Raw genomic sequence first — 20,200 nt, forward strand, 5'->3', positions numbered from 1 at the left:
TTTCCCTGCTTAAAAGGGCACAATTATGTCCATTGGCAGGCAGAAATTCAAGTGGACACAGGAATTATGCCACAATAGGATCGAAAACCCACCCAGATAGCATAAACCAAAACAACTTTATCACTGGTGTTTGTTAGTGATGCAGAATTGTGTGAAGAGAGCTGGTTGGGTTGTGTTTTCACTGAGGACCACTTTAGGTAGAAGGAATTTTGTTTACTAACTGAATCCGGAAAGTTCCTTGGCTGATTCAGGTATGACATTAATTACTGTTCATATAGAAAACCACACACTAAGTTGTCTCCAGACACTCAAATAATCTTTTTTGTTCATGCTTGCCCAATTCATTGGTACAAACAAGTGACAGTTGAAGGATGAATGGTCGGGTGAACCCTTTCGGGATTATTCAACGTGGCCTGAGGGTTTCAGAATGGCGCTCAGCCCATTATGTTAGATTATGATTAGAAAGCGCCTTTCCTTCTGCTGAAATGCCATTTTACCATGTTCAGACGTCTCCTGTTACGCAGTAATGATGCGGTCCCGCCTACATGGGGTAGATACGATCTCAGAGCAGCTCGTCTCTGAAGTAACATTCCATCAGAGCGCTGTGTGCACCGGACCCTGCCTCCGAGGGCGGGAGCTAAGGACCTGGCCGGCTCCTGCTCGGCTAATAACTATCCATTATGATTTACAAGGAAGCCACAGACATCTCTCCGACTCACGCTGGTGCTTTGTGCAGAAACTCATAACATTAGCCAACAGATTTCCCGATTTTTGCATATGAAAGTTCGATTAGGGTTCCATGTTTTCAGCATGGTTCTAAGGAAGGGGTGTGGTCCCAAGGAAGGGGTGTGTCCTAAAGCAGAGGTGTGCTGCTAAGGAAGGGATGCACAACCTTTTAATAAAACTAGCAAAGTATTGGGGGTAAATTCGGATCGCACTATTTTAGAAAAACTGGATTTTCACAAAACCTAAGGGTTTTGTGCTGGCCTGCATTTGACATGCCAACCTTGAATATATTAGCAGGATATGGTGGGAAGAGGTGTGGGTTCAACACCAGGGGCAACTTCCAGTACACAATAGCTTTCGTGTGTGAAAGCTGATCTGTTGCTGCTGTTTATGGTGCAGTGGATGCCTGTGTCACTTTGCTTCATTTAGTATGACACATGCACCAGTGCAAAGCCCTGTAATCTGGCCCAAGGAGCCGATAAACCCATGCCTTGGTCACCAAGGGTCCATGAAAGTTCAAAGCTAGTAGAGGGAAGGTATGCTTCCTCAAGTGGTTCTCATCAGGAGGTGGGATCTTATGTCTGTTCCAAGGGGACTGATATACATATTGAAGAGGCCAATGACAACAATATATCCTTGTAGGTATCCACTATTGAAATATATTTCAACCTAGGCATTTCCCTAAATTAGTAATTTGGTTTCGAAGTTTCACTATAGATGTTCCCACTTCAGATGATTTAAGTGTTAACTGGAAACTCATCAAGTGAGAAATAAATTTGAGACAGAATGAGAAGGCTGATGAGGATTAAAGAGAGGTGTAAGAGAAGGTGTCATAGAAAACCACATACGGGGTTGCCAAGTCTGGTCATCTCCACCGTGTCATCAATGTAGACACAAACGCCAAACCCAAATGATGTGTCTGGTACACAGTAGGCCAGGCGTGTGCCGCAGGATGTGATGAGATGAAAACCTGAAAGCAGCTATAAAAGACTACCGCTATTGGAAAGTGTTGAATTTAACTTCAATTGACAATCTTAATTCAGGTGGAATTTACAAACTTCTATTTTCAACTGCCTCTTAGTATGGGTGGAACAAATATTTCATTCATTTTCATCCAGGCCAAAATGTCAAAACAGGTGAGTTGTGGAGCATTTGGGAAAAGCAAAACAGCGAGAAAGTATGAACTTACAGAGAGTGAAGAGGAATTCTGGCTTCCTCAGACCTACCAGTCTCTTTGACATCCATGATCCTGAAAACAGAATTCACAAATTCATGCGCCCTTTCACGTTCCTATCCCAGGGCCATATTCTCCCTCAGGACTACAAACCCAAGTATAATGCAATCAGTAGGTGGGGGTGAACTCAAACCTCCATACCAACCAACCTTTAAGTTCCACCAACTAAATGTGTGGGTGGAGTTTAAAGAGGAAAACATGTCTGTGGACAGGAACAAAGTCTTGAGAAAGGATCGTGTGACCTGGATTTCACATCACAATACCGTGGTCTAAATACTGTCTGAAAGAAGAATTAAAAATATTGATTACAAAAAAATTGCCCCATTCACTGGTTGCAAAATAATAATTCCTGGTGCCCAGAGTTTTACTTGGAGGCCTGAGGCTGATGCTATGAGTGTCAGGCGTGCCAAATACCGAGCTGTTTGGATCGAAGTCTGATGATTAAAATAGGTGGACTAATGCCTTACCTGCACTCTGGCACTTATAGGCCTTGACTGGTGTTACTATTTAAATGAGTGTTGTCATTTCATAACTTCACACGTTTATATATTCATGATTTCATAGTAGGTATTTAATAAAACCAGTGACCCCTCGAGGGAATTCAATAAGGACTGGAAGAATAGCTTTACATTTCAACAAGCATTGCGAGTGAGCTATTGAGTTACATTCTTCATTAACTCTTTCATGTATTCGTCTATCCACCCTCTCTCTCGATAGCATAGACAATGACTCATTCATATATTCATGTTAAGCCTGCTTCAGTTTATTTGCTTGTCAGTTCATTCTTTCATTTGCTGATTCAGTGTTCTTCTCACTCCATTATAAATCCACTTCATCATTCATGAATTCACTCATTTTCCAATCGCACATACGTCCACTAATTCTCCATATCACACATCAAGTCATTCTTTTACTCATGCCCGGGGTTGGACTGGACTATTTGGCAATCAGGCAATGCTTGTGGGGCTGGACTAATAGATCAGTGTGTGGGCCATTTTTAGGTCGACCGCACAAGTGCTCTGACTTGTTGTAATTTCTCCGTGGTCTTTTAACCACGTCCGCCGCACACCCATCACTATCACTCATTCATGGGCTTCCCTTTCAAAAATCCTTTGCTGTTATTGGTAAATGCTTGATCCTCCTTGAAGCAGTTTTGTTCCTGCCTTGGCCACAGACCCTGTTACATGGATAACTGAACATTTGCCAATACGTTTGACTGCAATGGAACTTCTTTTTCCTTTTGTGTCTCTCCTTCGTGCTCGTGCTCATGCTCATGCTCATGGCGGCCATGGCTCTTCTAATCGGCTCACTTTTGTCAACTGTTTTACTTTTCATTTTCAAATTTAAGTGGCAAGAAATGTCCAGCTAAGAATTTAAAACAACAATAGCTCTAACTCGAGCAAACGTGAGACCCATTGCATTGCAAATGCTTGTTTAGCAGTTGTGGGTCATTTTTATGGCCAGTTGGGATGGTTTTTACTGTTGATTTCAGGGATATTGCCACTTTTTTTTAGCTGTCTGCAGAGGTGTAGCTTGCTCAGTAAGATTGGGGGTGTGTGGGCTACAGGTGTACCAATAATCACACAATCATATAATGTTAAAATACATTATATGACAATCAGGGCGTAGGAGAGCATGAGAGAGGCTTAAGGGGCAGTGGAAAGGGAGAAGAATGTGGATTGGTAGGTCTAGTGAGAGAAAACACAATATTTTGTAAAATAACCAACATTTTGTAATACTTTTCTAACAAAGAGGGAGACAGTGTATGTGCATTTTTGTCTGCGAATATGGAAAAACGCCTGGTGGCATCTGGCACACATCTCACCATACGCAACTGAAGCTCCTGTACCCATCTAGTTACCAGAAAATACATTTATTTGGGGGATGTACCACCCCAGACACCCGTTGAGGCTACGTCCCTAGCTTTTTGCTTCGTTAATACGGGCCACTTTTATTTTGGAGCCCAGCCCTATTTTTTGCCCCAGTCTGACTCTGATCATGCACACATGGATTCAGCCTATTAGTGCCTCGTTCACTAAATCCATCCCTTTCAAGTTTTTTTACATACTTACATATGAACATTTTCCTTTCTATATTTATTCCGTCATTAAGTAACATGCCTAGTTTTTCATTGATTTGCTAGTTCATTAATCTGATTACATTTTAATTGTCCAAATTGTTAACTTAATCTGCAACACAAATAGGAAGTAACTCTTTTCTAAGCATATTCACTCGTTCACTTCCTTATTTATTTCTTTGTTACACATTTGGTTATTCTCCTAATCATGGATTTAGTCACTACGAAAATTAATCCCTTATTTATTAACTACCCCAATTTGCGTCATTCGATCATTCACTCTCTTACTCATTCATTTGATTATGTTTTTTTCATTTGCTTACTCATTTATAAAATCTGTTATGCATCCAAGTACTCCTCTGTTCTATCACTCTCTTGTTCTCTATTTTCACTCTACTGGAATTTGCACCCCTGGAATTTCCCATTGTTTAGAGCAGCACTTCAGAGTAGTCATACCTGTATATCTTATATCGGGTTGTAAATCCTTGACGGTGTCTTTCCACAAAGGATAGGTAGCTCCGTGAATGATGGAAGGGTCCTCTGTCTGAAATAAGCCAATCAAATTCCTTGGAGACATGTTGCTCAACAGTGGTGGCTTCCTGGTGGGCGGGCTGTACTGTGATATGGTCCCATATAAACAGGAAGGAGATGACCTCAACGAACCTCCAGTTCATGCTTTTCTCCCTGCCTTGCTCCTCTCATTCTTGCTCCATTCTGTGGAGTCCTGTTATGAGGAAGACAGAGACAGACATAAGTGACGCATCTTCAAGGAAAAGCCAAATAAATTCTTATTTATAGTTTATTTAGATTTATCTCAGAGATCCAATGATCAACACAGACAACCAGAATTTCAAGAGTAGAGATGGATTAAATAATTTGTTTTGGCGGACATATAGTTAAATCATACACTGTTGAGACCATACGTGGATTGGCCTTCTTGAAAGCTAATTGACTTATTTAAACCTCTTCCACTTCTACAAACTGTAGATAACAATGAAAGTCCCATAAGTCTATGGAAAACCGGTCTATATGATATTCGCCAGAGTATATCCAAGTGTTAATAGCAATCAAAGGTTTGATCTATGAGAAAGGTTGATTAGAGTCAAGATAGTCTCCTTATGTTCTAGTACAGGTTAATGATAGTGCTGCATTTCTTAAGTCTAGACATGGACTGAGCTACTGTTGCATAAGGAATCATGAGACGCTGAAGCTTCTGAAAGGCAACGTTATCCACACAGCAGCTTTGTATGACATGTGGCCTACTCTGACACATCCCTATTAGTCACTCAAAAGCATCAGTCTTCTTGTTTCACAGATAGGCTCATTTGCCTGAGCAGAAGACTAAACTCCAACAAGAACTGGGGAGGTCAACTGGGACAAGCCCCCCCTGTGTCCCAGGCCCTAAGTCTTAGAATGATCATCTTAGTACTTTCCAACTCTTCCGTCCCTCCTCCCTTTTCCCGTCAGTGTACACCTTTGACATTCACAAACCCTCTGAGTCCTTTGTTCACTGCAGACAGTGCATGATGTTACTTCCCTTCTTAACAGTGTGCTTATTTGTGGTGCTCCAGGTGGGAGCCACACTGCAGAGAACAGCTCAAGGCCAGCAAGGCTATCAGGTGTCGGGGGAGGGAAATTGAAGCAGGCAGCAGGATCAGGAGGGATAAAGGTTCAATGTCTACGGATTAAAAGAAGTGTCCCAGTCATAAATCTATGAGAACTCATGCGCATAATCCTAACTGAATTATTTCAACAGTTTAGTTAAGGTATTTTAGCCTTCATCTACAGTGTTCCACTCTCATAAAAACATTTTACGTTCGTTCTTGAGAAATTAGGGGCTGTTATTGATACCAAAACAACTTGTTTATAGGGGATAATATCCACAAAACATAGGGGGTCATGATGACCCCTGCGGTTGCCGGTAATATGGAGGAAAGTACTGCCAACAGGCTGGCGGTACTTTCCTCCATATTATGACATTGGCAGTTTGGCTGAAGCCAAACTTCTAATGTACCACACGACTGCCACAGCGGTAACAGCCGCCGAGCTGGAGATATCAATCTCCAGCCCGGTGGCCGTCACTTGCCCACCTGCAGGATTATGACCCCTCCTACCACCATGGTTTTCGTAGCTTCCTTACTGCCATGAAAACCATGGTGGTAGGCACTATCAGTATCTGTCACTGATAGGGGTCTCTCCAACCCCTCTCCCCCTCCACAGGTTCCCCCCACCCCCACTCCTCTCCAGACCCCCTTCATACAGACCTCTCCCTTCACTCACCCACACGCATACACACACCCATTCCCACATTCATCCATGCATGCGTACATCCATTCACACACACATCCACACACACTTACATACATACACGCAGACACGCACTCACACCCCAAAACATGCACACATATACAACACGCAACACACAACTGCATACACGCATGCACAGACATACACACACACACCCACAAACACACAACATCCCCCACCCCCTCCCTGTTGGAGCACGCACTTACCTGTGTCCAGGGGCTCCTCCGGCAGGAGACGGGACGGGGCACTGCTGCCGGAAGCAGCGTCTGCCAACACAACACCGGCAGGCCATATTATTGGTCATAATACGGCCGGCAGCGGTCTACTAGTGTGGTGCTGCTGCTGGCAGCACCGCCACCTTACGGCCATCTGCCGGCATGGCCACAGCCGAATTTCCACTATCCTTCTGACAGAAATCTGGCTGTGGTCATAATTTGGCGGATGGCTGGTAGCCGCGGTGACGGTCTTTTGGCAGCCGTCGCCGATGCGGTAGGCGGTTTATACCGCCAATGTTGTAATGAGGGCAATAGTGTTTTACTTCATAAAAAAATATTAAAGTTAAGTCAAGGTTTAGGAACATTAATTTACCTTTTACACAAACTGTTTTTCTGGTAATAGATACTGTTCATTATCATGACACATTTTCCAACCAGTTAAATGTAAATAATTTCCTGAATGACTACCAATATGGCTTCAGATCCTGTTGTAGCATGCAGACCGCTACCTTACACATTATAGATGATGTCCTCCTGTTTGTAGGTGAAGATACTTACTATTGCTGATCCTCTCAGTTGCCTTTAACACAGTTGACCCTACCCTGGAGTCTTGAATGAGATTTACTGGCAAAGTCCTTCACTGATTCCATTACCTTTTCAAATGACTCAAGTTCATTCACATGGGCATCTCCAGGTCCTAAAAGATCCCCACCACCTATGGAGTCCCCCAAGGTTCAATACTGCCCCAGGTCATCTTCAGTCTCTGCATGGAGCCCCAGGGTGCCTCCTCTGTGATAGTGGAGGAGCGTCATTTTCCTACTCAGAGTCAGGCAGTGACAAATAAAATGATAATAAAACAATTTTATTATCATTTTGTTTGTTGCTTTCTCTCTGATGGCCATGGAATGTAGGGCAGGGTGGGGCCGTCCAAAGGGAGGAGGAGTGGTGGGCACTGTAAAGTGGGCATGTTGGTTTGGCTGGCCATCTTAAGTCAGCCAAACCAATATGAGCACTTACATTTCTCCAAAGCAGCTGTACTGCACAGCCGGATGGAGAAATGGCACAGACTCTCTGTGCCTCAGTGAGCATTAGTTCAGCCCATAAAGGCCAATCCGGGTGCTGCTCTCGTGTTTGGTATAGCATGAGAGCAGCGTCTGGATTGGGAGCCTGTGCTTTTTTGGGGACTGCCGGAAGGAGAGGGAGCTGACAGCAGGACTGGGACCAGCGGCGGAAGGTAAGTTTTTTTATTTTTTTATTTTACACCCCCAGACACCCACCCTCCAACACCCACTCCACCACACCACTTTTGATTGACAGTAACTGCCACTGTAAAGCCCTTTGGGCTCTACTCACAAATAACTGCATTATAATTCACCAATATGCTGACAATACAAAGGTCTTCCTGGATGTCTTCTCTGCTCCAGAACTCTAATGCCTCAACCACTGCTCATATCTCATCCAGACATGGATGTCCCATGCCTTCCTGAAGCTCAACCCGACCAGGGCAAAACTCCAGAAATTTATCAAGAACAGCAAGCAAGATACAGTACAAACCTGGCTCAAAGAAATGAACCTTGATGGCTTTGAGTCTCAACTCTCTCCAAACGCCAAGTTTCTTGGATTCGCCCTGGACATCAATATCACAGTCAAGCAACACAGTACCAAAAGCTAAATATGGTATTTTACCTACTTTTTCTTCTAAAGAAAATGAAACAGTTTAATCCAGAAAGTGACTTCTGAACTGCTGATCAAACCCTCATACTCTTGCATCTAGAATAGATCATGGTAATACCCTACTGCATGGCCTCCACGTTGCCACATTGGCCCCCCTTTAAGACATCTTACTTGCCACAGCATGTCTATTCCAGTGACTGAGTAAATATGATTTCACCCCCCCCCCCCCATCATGATGGAATCTTAGTATCTCCCCTTGCCTGCTTGCACAATCTTCAAAACCAGTAGCACAACGTACAAAACATTACAGCCAGCACAACCTCTTGTCCTGCAGACAAGCTCACCACCTCTTGGCTTGGAAAACGCACACCTAAGAAACTGTCAGCTGGAGACTAAGAAGTGTAAAAAACTAAAAAAAACAAGGCAATCCATCCTTTTCTATCCATGCACCAAGTATCTGGAGCAACATCCTTATATATATCAGGACTTCCCCAACAATGATCCAATGTACAAAACAGCTGAAGATACGACGATTTAAAGAATACTACATTACAATGCCATAACCAGAAGCCGGCTACCTCTCCCATCATTCGTTGACTTAATGCTTGCATTTGACCTTGTACAGTCCTGTTGTTCGTGCTATTCAAATATCACATAAATACATATATAGAACATAGAGCAAATAAACATTTGCTGCTGAAATAAAGTGATGTGTTTTGTAGCGGTATAGAAAATTCACCATTCTGGAACTGTTGTGTTTTGCATAGGATTTGAATGTCAAACTGAGTGCTTTGAAAGCATTGCAGATTAGCCATTTCTATATGTAAGTATGTGAGTTTACAAAAGGCTTAGAACTGTTTCACAGACTGTTAATGCCTGTAGGTTGCATTAGTGATTCTCTGGAAGCTTTACTTGAGAGGAGATGGATGTTAGTTGCACATCTGCATACATCAGAATAACAAATTGCGTGATCCTGGAGAAAGGAATCAATGTCTCTACGACTCAGTTCACTTAACTGGCAACTTTTTTGGCACCACTTATAGGTCAATTACACTACCCTTTTTCTTTGCTTATGTCAAATCATCACCTCTTTGGGAGGCCTATCTGTTCACATTGGGATAATGTACAGCGCAAATGATACTTTGTGGCAGATTTACAATGCAACGAAGTAAGGTAACTCGCTGCACTGAGTCAACAGGAAAGAAAAGGATATAGCGCATTCCTGTTCTCTCTCTGCACTGACCCATTAGTGGCAGCCAAGCACTAACGCAGTCACCCTTGCACAAAGATGTCTCCATAGCAGGTAGGATTGCAGAATGCTGCACATGTAAAAAGGGGAAAACATGAGGAAAAATAAACATATTTCTCCCTGTTACACCTCCCTGAAAACATAGCATTGTGACGCACTTTCAGGTTTACTATTGTTAGTAAGTCTGGAAATGTGCCAAAAACCATGAGTGGAAGCAATGGAACACCCACACTCCATCCAGGGAACGTCTTACCGAAAGGTGGCTCTAAGTGGCATAGTAATTCTCACTTAAGGGCTTGCATTGCCTTTGTGACACCTCTGATAACTTAAGGGCAACGCAAGACCTTGGTAAATCATTTAGGGCCTGATTTAAGAAAAGTGGCGCTACACCCAGTGCAGCCCCACTTTCCTTGCACCCCTTAGTGCACCCTAACACCACCATGTGTGCACTGTATCTAAGATCTAAGATGCGGCGCACCATGGCGGGATTTAGGGAACTAATGTCAAAATCTTTGATGCTAGTTCGGAGCTTTGCAGGATTAGCAGCAAAAATGTTGACTCTAAACCTGCAAAGCACATTGAGGCCCATTGAAAACAATGGTGGGCCTCCTTTTAATGTCTGCTGTTAGCAGGCGTTAAAAGTGCAGAAAAAAATGACGTAAAGCAATCTCTCAAATTTATTTCCAACAATTTTTTGACCCCCCTGAAAGGGGAGCACCCCCTTTGCCTCTGGCACAGGCAGAATGTAGTTCAAAGGATTACAAAGTTGCACAATGCATGCATTGCGCCACTTTGTAAATTTGGAGCAGCGATTTTGGCCTCGTTGGGTGACATTAGCATAAAAGAAATAACGCTAATGTGGTGCAAGGAGGTTCTAGGGGCTCTTAAATATGCCCCTTAATTTTGAGCTGGTTCACCCTGCTCCAACTTCTCAAAGGTAGCTGCTCCCCTGCCTAGAACTCTAACATAGTTGTGTGTACTGAGTTCGTTGTTATGGTTCTCAATGAAGCAAAAGGATTTACCTAATTTTGCAAAATTACTTCTTAAAAAATACTCAAATATTCAAATACTTAAAGTAAGTGACAACGTTAACATATTACTGAGAGCCACATAAATGGTTTATCTTAGGGTATTAAATGAGTTTGTATAAAAAAATCAAAAGGGCAGATTTAAGAGCCCTTAGGACCTCCTTGCGCCACATTAGCATAATTCTTTTGATGCTAATGTGGCCCTGCGAGGTCCAAATCTCCATGCCAAATTTACAAAGTAGAGAAATGCATGCATTGCACCACTTTGTAACACTTTGTGCTACATTATGCCTGCGACAGGCATAATGTATGGAAAGGGGGCATTCCCCGTTAGGCCGGCTGAAACAATGGCGCAAAGAAATCTAAAAGTTTTCTTTGCGTCATTTATTTCAGCACTTTTAACACTCAGAGAAGGTATTAAAAGGAGGCATCCCATTGTTTACAATGGGCCTCAATGGGCTTTGCAGGCTTAGCATCAAACATTTTTATGCTAGTCCTGCAAAGCACCAAACTAGTGTAAAAAGATTTTATGCTACTTCCCTAACGTCCGCCATGGTGCACCATATTCTAGATTTGACGCACACATGGTGACGTTAAGGGGGCGCTAAGGGGTGCAAGAAAGGTGGTGCTGCACTGGGTGACTTTTCTTAAATCAGCTCCTAGATATTACCATGAGCAGCCGTGAAGAATAACAGCATCAGCTTTCTGGCACCATCTAATAAGTATCAGAATGAATTTCAGAATTTTATTGTACTCATTCATTCAAAATGTTTGTGCTTTGTTCTCTAACCCTTTTTAATTGGACAACCAGTACATGCCAACCATTGCAGTCAAGGCACTCAGATTATACATTTTCACAGGACTCCTTTGGGTTTTTGAGATGCAATCTTCAATTTATTATATTCCAACAAAACATCTATCTCCACGTTTAAGCAGGACTGGAGAGATATTTTTACACATACACAATTTTCAAATTTTACTACACTCATTTGCACAGGAAAACCCTACAAACTAGTACCCTGCTGGTATTTCATGTGACTTTTGATTGCAAGGTCTACCCTCGTGTTGAACTTGTACCACAAATACTAGCAGTAGATTTCATGAAATTTTGCATAATTTAATGTACTTTTCTGAAATTTCATGATATTTGATTAACGTTTTCTTTCATTATGCAGTACCAGGGTGTTCCATTACTGTACCTGAAAGATTTTATTCTATAAAAATTATTTTCTTTTACAGCACACAGTAAGCACTGAAGTGAGAGTGGCCTTCCCAGATTCAGGGACATTGTCTCAACAATATCGTCTCCCAAAATTCCCATAATGAGTTTACTTTCTAAAATAAAAAAAGCACCTAAAAAGCCACAAGCAAGCAAGATGACCCTGTTAGTTGGTTCGGCGTCAATAATGGATGGTAAAGATTTTCTGCTCCATTGTTCCACTATTGGTCTTCTGTTTCTTCTTTCTAATTGATAAAATTGTACCCTCAGTCGGTGGAATGTTTTAATAGCATTATAGCCCTTTTGTCTCTGGCTATAGTGATTAGTAATGCTCCTTTCCCTCGTTATAGGCTCTAGCCTTCCAGTTCGGAGCCTTTGATAACCATTATAGCCCTTAGACGTGGGCTATAATCCTATAGTAGAACAATATAATATTAAGATTTTCATTGACAATAGTCAGGTGGTGCAAGGGCAATAATTCCTGGTACAAACCTTCTGCTCCCGCATTACAACGCGTGTATGTGATGTTCCTCCTTTTTAATTTAGAACATTCTACCTTCAGTGAGTAGGATGTTTTAATAGCATTATAGTTATAATGTTTATTAGATAACTTCCCTTATTAAATCAGTTTTAGGGACTTTAACAACCATTAAAGCCCTTGGTAGTGGACCACAATGCAAAATTAGTAATCCTGAAATCAGTTAGACAACAGATATATTTGCTTCTGCCTCAATTTACAACCTATTCTATGAACAGTAGATTCTAGGCAGAATTGTCTATATAGTCATTTCACTCTTAATGTTTTTTTACCCTCTTTTAAGTAAGTTATCTACCAAGACAAACGTGGTACTTTTAGTGCAAGGACAGATTCAACATGTGTAACTCATAAAGTGAATGCATTCAGCTACTAGATATGTTTCACTGAGGAATCAGGTAGGGATCTGCAATTTGTTTTACCTGAACAAAGATTGTCATAGAAGCAGATTATTGGCCTGGTTACATAATTTCCAGTTTTTTCTGTGTTTACTATCTGGCAATATTTTCTCTTAAGTGCCACCTCACAATGAAAATGGATGTGCTGTTTTTTTCTTGAGATAACTTTAAAAATCTATGGCCCAGATTTGCTAGATTTTCATGCAGCGCAGCAGGCAAAAAATCAGTGCTGTGCTGCGTGAGAAAGAGAGAGCAGGAGAGCACCATATTTATAGAAATATGGTACTTTCCTCCCCTCTCCCTACCTCCGGTGCAGAAATATGCTGCACCACACACCCACTTTTGTGCCATAGTGCAAGGGTGTATGCATGAGTCTAGCATAGGTTTTGTACTGGAAGGGTACCCAAAAACACTTTAAAGCTTTTCCTATGTTGTATGTGTGCTGCACAGTGCAGCACACATGCAAATTCAGAAAAAAAGGAGAAATAAAAAATGTCTCCTTTTATCGCCTGCTTTTAAATAGCGTTAACTTTTGCCACAAAACCCTGTCTACTATTGTTTGTAGATAGGTTTTTGCATCAAAAGGCATGGGTGGTTGCATGGGAATGCCCATGTATCATCTACGTAACTTCCCCTTTGTGCTAAGTAATGCATAGCAGTGCTTTGCACTTTTTGCATTACTTTTAGGGTATATTCAAGTGCAAAATAAGTTTTTCGTTGGAAAGTAAATAGGTAAAAAAAGATTTTGGGGTTGATTATGACTTCGGCAGATGGAAAAGCTCGTCTGCCAAAGTCCTGCGGCCACTAGTGCGACTGCCTTCCTGTGGGCCCCAGTAAGAGTCTCCCGCTGGGTCAGCGGGCTGAAACAGTGTTCCGCCCGCTGGCCCGACGGGAATGGCCTACAACATTGACGGCGGCACATAATAGAGCTGGCGGCAATGCTGTAGTGCATAGGGTGCACAAGCACCCATCTGGATTTTCACTATAGCGATGGGGCTGGCCAGGTGGGCCCTGCACTGCCCGTGCCAAGTGCATGGGCAGTGCAGGGGCCACCCTGGGGCACCCCTTATCCACCACCCTTTACATTGGCAGGGCTACCGCCATGTAACCGCTGGCTGAGAAGGGACTTTTAATCTCCAGGGCAGCGCTGCGTGGTGGATTAGGACAGCCAGCACTGCCCGTCCCTCCTGTGGAGGAAAAGTTGTGGTGCTGGCGGTGTGACTGTGGCGCAACCGCAACGGTCATAATGTGGCTGTCGGTCCACAACATTGATGGCAGTCCGACAGTCATCGTTAAGACAGCCAGGGTCGTAATGATGCCCTTTGTGTATATTTCTGTCACTTTTGTGATGCAAATACGGCATACATTTTTTTTAAATGTACCCCATATCCTCATACATTAAAGTTGCTTGGAAATTGGCAATCTTTTTTTCTCAAAACATATTTAAAGTAGTGCAAAATCTTCATTTTGAACTTCAAACCCTATTTTAAGGACACTCTGTGACTATGGGTAGCCATTGCATTGTTTGCAAGAACCGCAGGCTGTCTCTGATATAAAAGCCTACAGAGCATCTTAGCACACCCATTCAATCGATGTACCTACTGTGAGGGAATGCACTTGCATTTATTTGGGTTCTAGAAGATCCCAGACAAGGTGCTCATTGAATCCCAAAACTGACTGTTTCATCATGCCAGAAATTAACATTTTGCAAAGCAGAAGAAGGAGTCGGGTTAAGCAACAGAAGGTGAGGAGATGACCATCGGCATAGCGAGGCAACAACCGAGAACCTTTGAAATAGGATATCTGTGCTGCTCGGGAGCAGTACATCACCATCAAATTCTACCCTTCATTAGTGACCTATTCCCAGAGCTGCTGAGTGAATGCAGTGTGGCATTAAACATTCATGCAAGCCATCGGATGCTGCCTTGCGCAAGCATTAAAACTGGCTAAGTGCTAGCATGTTGTGCTTAGAACAACATTGTGGGGTCTATTAAACTGAAATGATAACAATGAAGACACTCCAATTAATTTTGGGTACGGAGAGGTTGTCCTCCTCTGGGACTGATGATCTCTTTGAAATCCTTAAAAGAGGCACTGAGGAACAGTAGGAGTGTCATCACATTTCACAAGGATATTCACAGCGGGAGAGTTTCCCTGCAGGAGAATTTGTTATAACTATCTACGTGAATTCAGAAACAGGAGCAATGTATACTAATTCTTCATTCCTCGCATGGCCAAATTGAGTGGTCCAATGGTGCTGGACAAAACACTTTATCTCCCTGTGTTTAAAAAAATTGAAAGAACTTTGCAGAAGACTATGTCCCGAAATTATAGGTTTAAAAAGGGCTCGTGGAGAGCCGCAAAATTTTATGAATAAATAATCAGCACCTATGGCCCATGTTTTTGCCTAAGTACTACAAGACTGCTTGAAAAGGTATTTTCTGGGAGATATATATATATATATATATATATATAGGAGATGGAGTCTTTGTTTTGCTAATAACTTTCCTGCTGTTTCACCGATCTTCACATAACTTTCCCAAAAAACTGTTTGTCCGCTTAGGCTCCACCATGGAATGTTTCAGGGGGATTTCTCAAGTGGAGGCAGAGAAAAGGGGGGAGGCTGGGGCTTCACGGGGAACAGACACTGATCAACAGAGTGGGGAACTTGGTTTTGTTTGGATGAGATGCTTCAAGGATTATTAAATTCTTCGTTTTTTTTATTCTACGCACAAAATACCTGTGATTACTGGGCAGACTATAGAATCTCAGGTACATTAAATACATTTCCCACAGATGTCGTCTAATAATAGGGGCAGAGGCGCCAGACAACCAGTGACTGGCACAGCTACTGTCTTTTTGCCTTCATGCACAATTGGTCACCCTGAAGGAACTGGCTCCTCATTTCATAGGGCAATGAAGTGCCTTAAAATCATCTGGAAATCCTCAGGAAGCTGCATCACCAAGTAAGTAAATAGGGACTTGTTAGCCAGACTTGTGGAATCGCCTACGCACTCTGCCAAAGTTAACCTAACTTAGCCAGGAATTGACATTAAGCATTGTAAAAACCACTCCTGGGCCCCTGTCCACAAAGTGCTCTGCCTCATTGCATTTATGTATGGTGCAAGGCTGTTCTCCCCATTGTTTCAAATGCCCTATGTCAACGCCTCACATACTGCCCATATGACTCTTAAAATTTCAAATTTTGTTATGTGGCATGCACTTAAGGTTTCATTGTTTGAGTAAAAATACTGTATTAGTGTTGGCACCTTGTACCATACAAGATGCTCCATACTCCACACAGTTTGATTGCAATGCTCTTTGCCAACTTCATGACCTCAACACTGGCCAACTCTGGTGTGCTGGAGTGAAAATGGATATACTCTTTAGAGAAACAACAACCCTAAGCATGCTTTCATCCATAGAAGTGTCTACCAACAAAGGAAAGCTCAACCTCGGTTACCCTCACCCAAGAGTGGATCTGTGGGTCCTCAGAATATCGCATTTGCCTAACACTAATTACTTGTACTTCAAAACCATGGTCCTAAAATGTGCTAGTTGTGGTGCTGAAAGTGCCTTTGTTTAACACTGAGCCTTTGGATAAACAAGGGGATCTAAGGCTGACATTGATGCATTGACTAACGCCGAGCAACAGGCAATCCATAGCACATTTATTCATATAGAGCGCAGTCTCCATGTATATCTCAAACATTTGAAGATAGAGAACGCCTTTAGAGCTAAGCGCGTTTGTGTTTGCCATGTGGACTTTATTTTAACAATACATTAAATATTCTATGCACTTAAAGAGGTGTTTCACATAGAAAGTAAATGCCTTTTATTGGACCTTTAGATGTATTGACTATGGTGAGACACTGCATTTTATTATAAATGACTCTGTAGGTGTCACTCCAACTACATCCTATGGAGTGTAAGCCTTGATTGGTCACACAAGACAAGCCTGTGTGAGGTACAGTAGCCAATGAGACTTTGCCTAGTGTAGACACTCATAGGCCCAGATTTAAGAAAAGTGGCTCTTCATGTCATGAAGCGCCACTTTTCTTGCGGCCTATCGCACCCCTTAACACCATCATGTGTGCACCATATTTACCATATGGCTATTTTGTACTTTGCAGGATTATCACCAAAAATGTTGCACCCAAAGTAAATATGGTGGGGAGTTTTTTGCCACACTATCGCCACATTAGCGTAAAAAAATGATGCTAACGTGATGTTAGCTGGTGCTAGGACCTTCGGAAATCTGGGCCATAGTACCTGACATCCAGGCCAGTAACAGGATCTCTTTGAACCAACTTTGGGACTGAAAGGTGTTCACTGCTTGCTCTCCTGGTTCGGGGACTGGCTAACAGGGGGCACGGTTACAAAAATACGTAAATAGATACATGGATGAAAGGTACAGATTAGAGATTAATCAGTGCAAGGCATTTTGAGAGTGACCAGACTGGGAACCAACAAAGAAGCATTCATTCTGTCTGATGTGTTCTGTGCAGTAGCAAAGATGAAACTCACTGAAGCTGTGCTTTTTCATCATAAAGCTCTATTGTATGCCTTTGTTTCAGTCTATAGGAACTGGTGTGTTCAGGAAGGATACCGGGATATATAGAGCTAAGAGAAGCTGGCACTGCACCTCTGCATGTCACCCTGCTGTCTGCTTCACTGCCTGTGGGAGACGAGACAGAAGGAATGAGGGCATATGGGAAACTTGGAGCCTGCTTTCAAATTTAGCGAACAAGCTACTCCATCACAAACGTGACAGATATCCCGTCCGCCATATTATGATTCCATTATATCCTATGGTACTCATAAAATGGCAGACAGGATATCCCATCAGGTTTATGACGAAGTAACCCCATTCCCCCAAACTCTAAATCAGGCCCTGAGTCTGAGAGTGGAGAGACATCAAAGCTTCAAATTGAGACAGTAACAAACTGAGAGAGGATAATGGGCAAGACAGAGTGGAGAGGGTGTGAAATGAACAGGAGGAGATGCTAGTGGAGACATTAAAGGCACAACGTACACTCAGACTGGAAGACTGGAGAAGGAGGGGAGACTTAGATTGAGAGACAAAGAAATTTGAGTGGACAAAGAGAATAGCTTGGTGAGGTCCTGAGAGGTGGAACTGAGAGTTTAAAAGAAGAGCAGCAATTTGAGACATGCAACTGAGAATGTAGAAGGAAGAAATGCGAAAGAGAAGAAAGAAAAAAGAAATGCAGAATGTCTGACTGGGGAGATTGAAGAAAGGAGAGTGAGGGGAGAAGAGAGACAGTGTGGAGAGCCTTGAGAGAAGGCACACTGAGACATAGATAAAACACCTGGCAGTAGACCAACCACTACTGCAATCTTCCTCTAGGGTGCTGTGTAGTCACTCAAAGGATCTCCTTTACTATCTCTGTTCTTGAATGGAAACTCATTCAGCTGATACATTATTTTGAGATCTTGGTCTATAATTATGCTAGTGTCATCCAATTCAACAGATACTCAGTCCAGATTGAGAAACTGCATGATTTTAGTGTCTGGATGCATAAAAATACATTAAAATTAAAATACACTTATGAGCAGGTTCTAAGGACAGGTCAAATAACCAAATTGTGGACAACAAGTCAGAGTACTTCACAATCTGTGACAATAAAAGCCTAAAAGGTCAGAATGAACATCTTATCCTTTGTTGAGTAAAACAGGTTTTGTCAGTTGTGGTCCTTAAGAGGCCTGCACCCTTCTCTGCAGTGGTTAATTTGGGCCAGTTGCTGGTTTGCCCACCAGCACACATTTTTGATTAAAGAGGCATGAGATGGATTCCAGACTATACAGCCTTGGTATTCTGCACCCAGGTGTTAGCCACAGGCGTCTGAGCAGAGCTTTGGGCACTGCTACATATTCTTCTACAAACTAAGCACTGCCTCTCTGACGTTCTCCCAACCCAAGGGTAATACAAGGCAGATGTACTTGCATACATTAACACTGCTAATGTTGCACACAGCAGAGTTCCATACCATCAGTTCTACTGGCTGTAGCTGAACTATGCACTAGAGATTGGTATTAGGAGCTCTCCTTGATAACCTGTACATTTATTTGCTATCTTTTTGCAGTTTTGATGATTGGTCTTAATCTTCTGCATTGTCCATGAGCACCTTTTCAAGAAAGGTACACCTTTTTGCCAATGATACTTGTGCATAAGATTCCATCAAGTTACTCTAGCTCCAATGTCAAAGTGCCATAAAATAACCAAAGAGTTCAAAGCAGCAGGTCTAGGTGACATTTATTTACAGTAGTTTTTCCACATCTATGGGAATCAAACCTGCTCTCTGGCACATCAGCATTATCTGCTTGATCATCCTAGATTATTTACTTTTTTTTGGACCCGACCTTTACTGGTTTTGGAACACAATGAATTTTCCCTCTGGTAAACATGAGTAAAGTATGTGTGCTCCCCCTTTAATCAAATTTACATTGGTTACACCTGACATATTTAACTTGCAAGTCTGAAATATATTCCAATATATTCGTATTCCTTGCCTGAAGCGCCAGAATGCTAATTTACAGTAGCTCGCAAGCTGCTGTCCCGCCAATAACGTGACCTGAAAGAGATGTGAGCACTGTTCCCAGAGCAGGAGCAATGGCCAGGGTGTGGGGAGGTGTTTCTCAACCCTTTTGCAGAAAGGCCAGTTAGGGTATACCCGGGAACTTCATTTACTTGTTAAGTACATGTAAGGTGAGACCTACAGAAGGCAATCCTTTGACCGTCTAAGCCAGACTGGCACCAACTCAGTGGGAGGGGGCTACATCCAGAAGCAGTTTGGAGTGACCACAGAGGAGTGAAGTGCTCATTTTCCTGGCCATACCTCTGCCTGGGCAAACAGGCTGTGCACAAAGGGAGAAGGGCACCCCACTTGGATTTTGAGAGTAAGGTGAGCTGTGGAATTATTTACAGCAGTAGAGACTGGAGCTGCTACAAAGGACTAGGGTCTCCACTGGCATCTTTTACCCCATTGGATAGAGAGGGGCCAGGAGTCATCCCTGCTCATTAACTAGTGCCTAGCATAAATGTGGCACCACAAGGCACCTTCGACCGGCAGAACATCAGAAGAGGGCTGGTCCTGCTCTCTATGACCTGAGAGGGGCCCTGAAGGACTGGACCTGCACCCTCTTGTACCCAGGACAAAGAAGTGGACTCAAGAGGTCGATGGGCTGACCCCTGTGTGGCTACAGGGCACACAACAAACTACAACAGGCCTTATTCCTGAAGTGACCAGTTGCCCATCACCAGTTAGACTTGGACTTTGCTGGTGGCTCAGCTGGAATGAGTCTTTGTCCCCAAGTGCTGTTCCTGAGGTCCTGGTAGCCTTAGAAGAGGCCAAGATGCCCAATTTTGGTACACCTTTATCAGATACAGCTTCAGCCTTGCTGCGCTTGAGGGATTTGTACTCCATAAAAAAGATTAAGTCAGAAGTAAAATCTTTAACTGAAAAAAAACTGTTGGTTGCATCTAACCTACGCTCTATCCTGGTCTGTTTGAAAACGTG

The 20,200-nt window shown here is 42.8% G+C and overlaps 1 protein-coding gene across 1 annotated transcript in view; it reads right to left on the minus strand.

Moving 5' to 3' along the window:
• The window catches only part of BRINP1 (BMP/retinoic acid inducible neural specific 1), a 352,354-nt gene that overhangs the window by 247,287 nt on the left and 84,867 nt on the right, over nucleotides 1-20,200 (minus strand). The window contains exon 2 of the mRNA XM_069241525.1: nucleotides 4,494-4,761. Within this exon, the coding sequence (XP_069097626.1) occupies nucleotides 4,494-4,711 (218 nt within the window). The 5' untranslated portion in view covers nucleotides 4,712-4,761. The remainder of the gene's footprint in view (nucleotides 1-4,493; nucleotides 4,762-20,200) is intronic.

The sequence above is a fragment of the Pleurodeles waltl genome, chromosome 6 (assembly GCF_031143425.1).
Source record: "Pleurodeles waltl isolate 20211129_DDA chromosome 6, aPleWal1.hap1.20221129, whole genome shotgun sequence".
Classification (NCBI taxonomy): Eukaryota; Metazoa; Chordata; class Amphibia; order Caudata; family Salamandridae; genus Pleurodeles; species Pleurodeles waltl.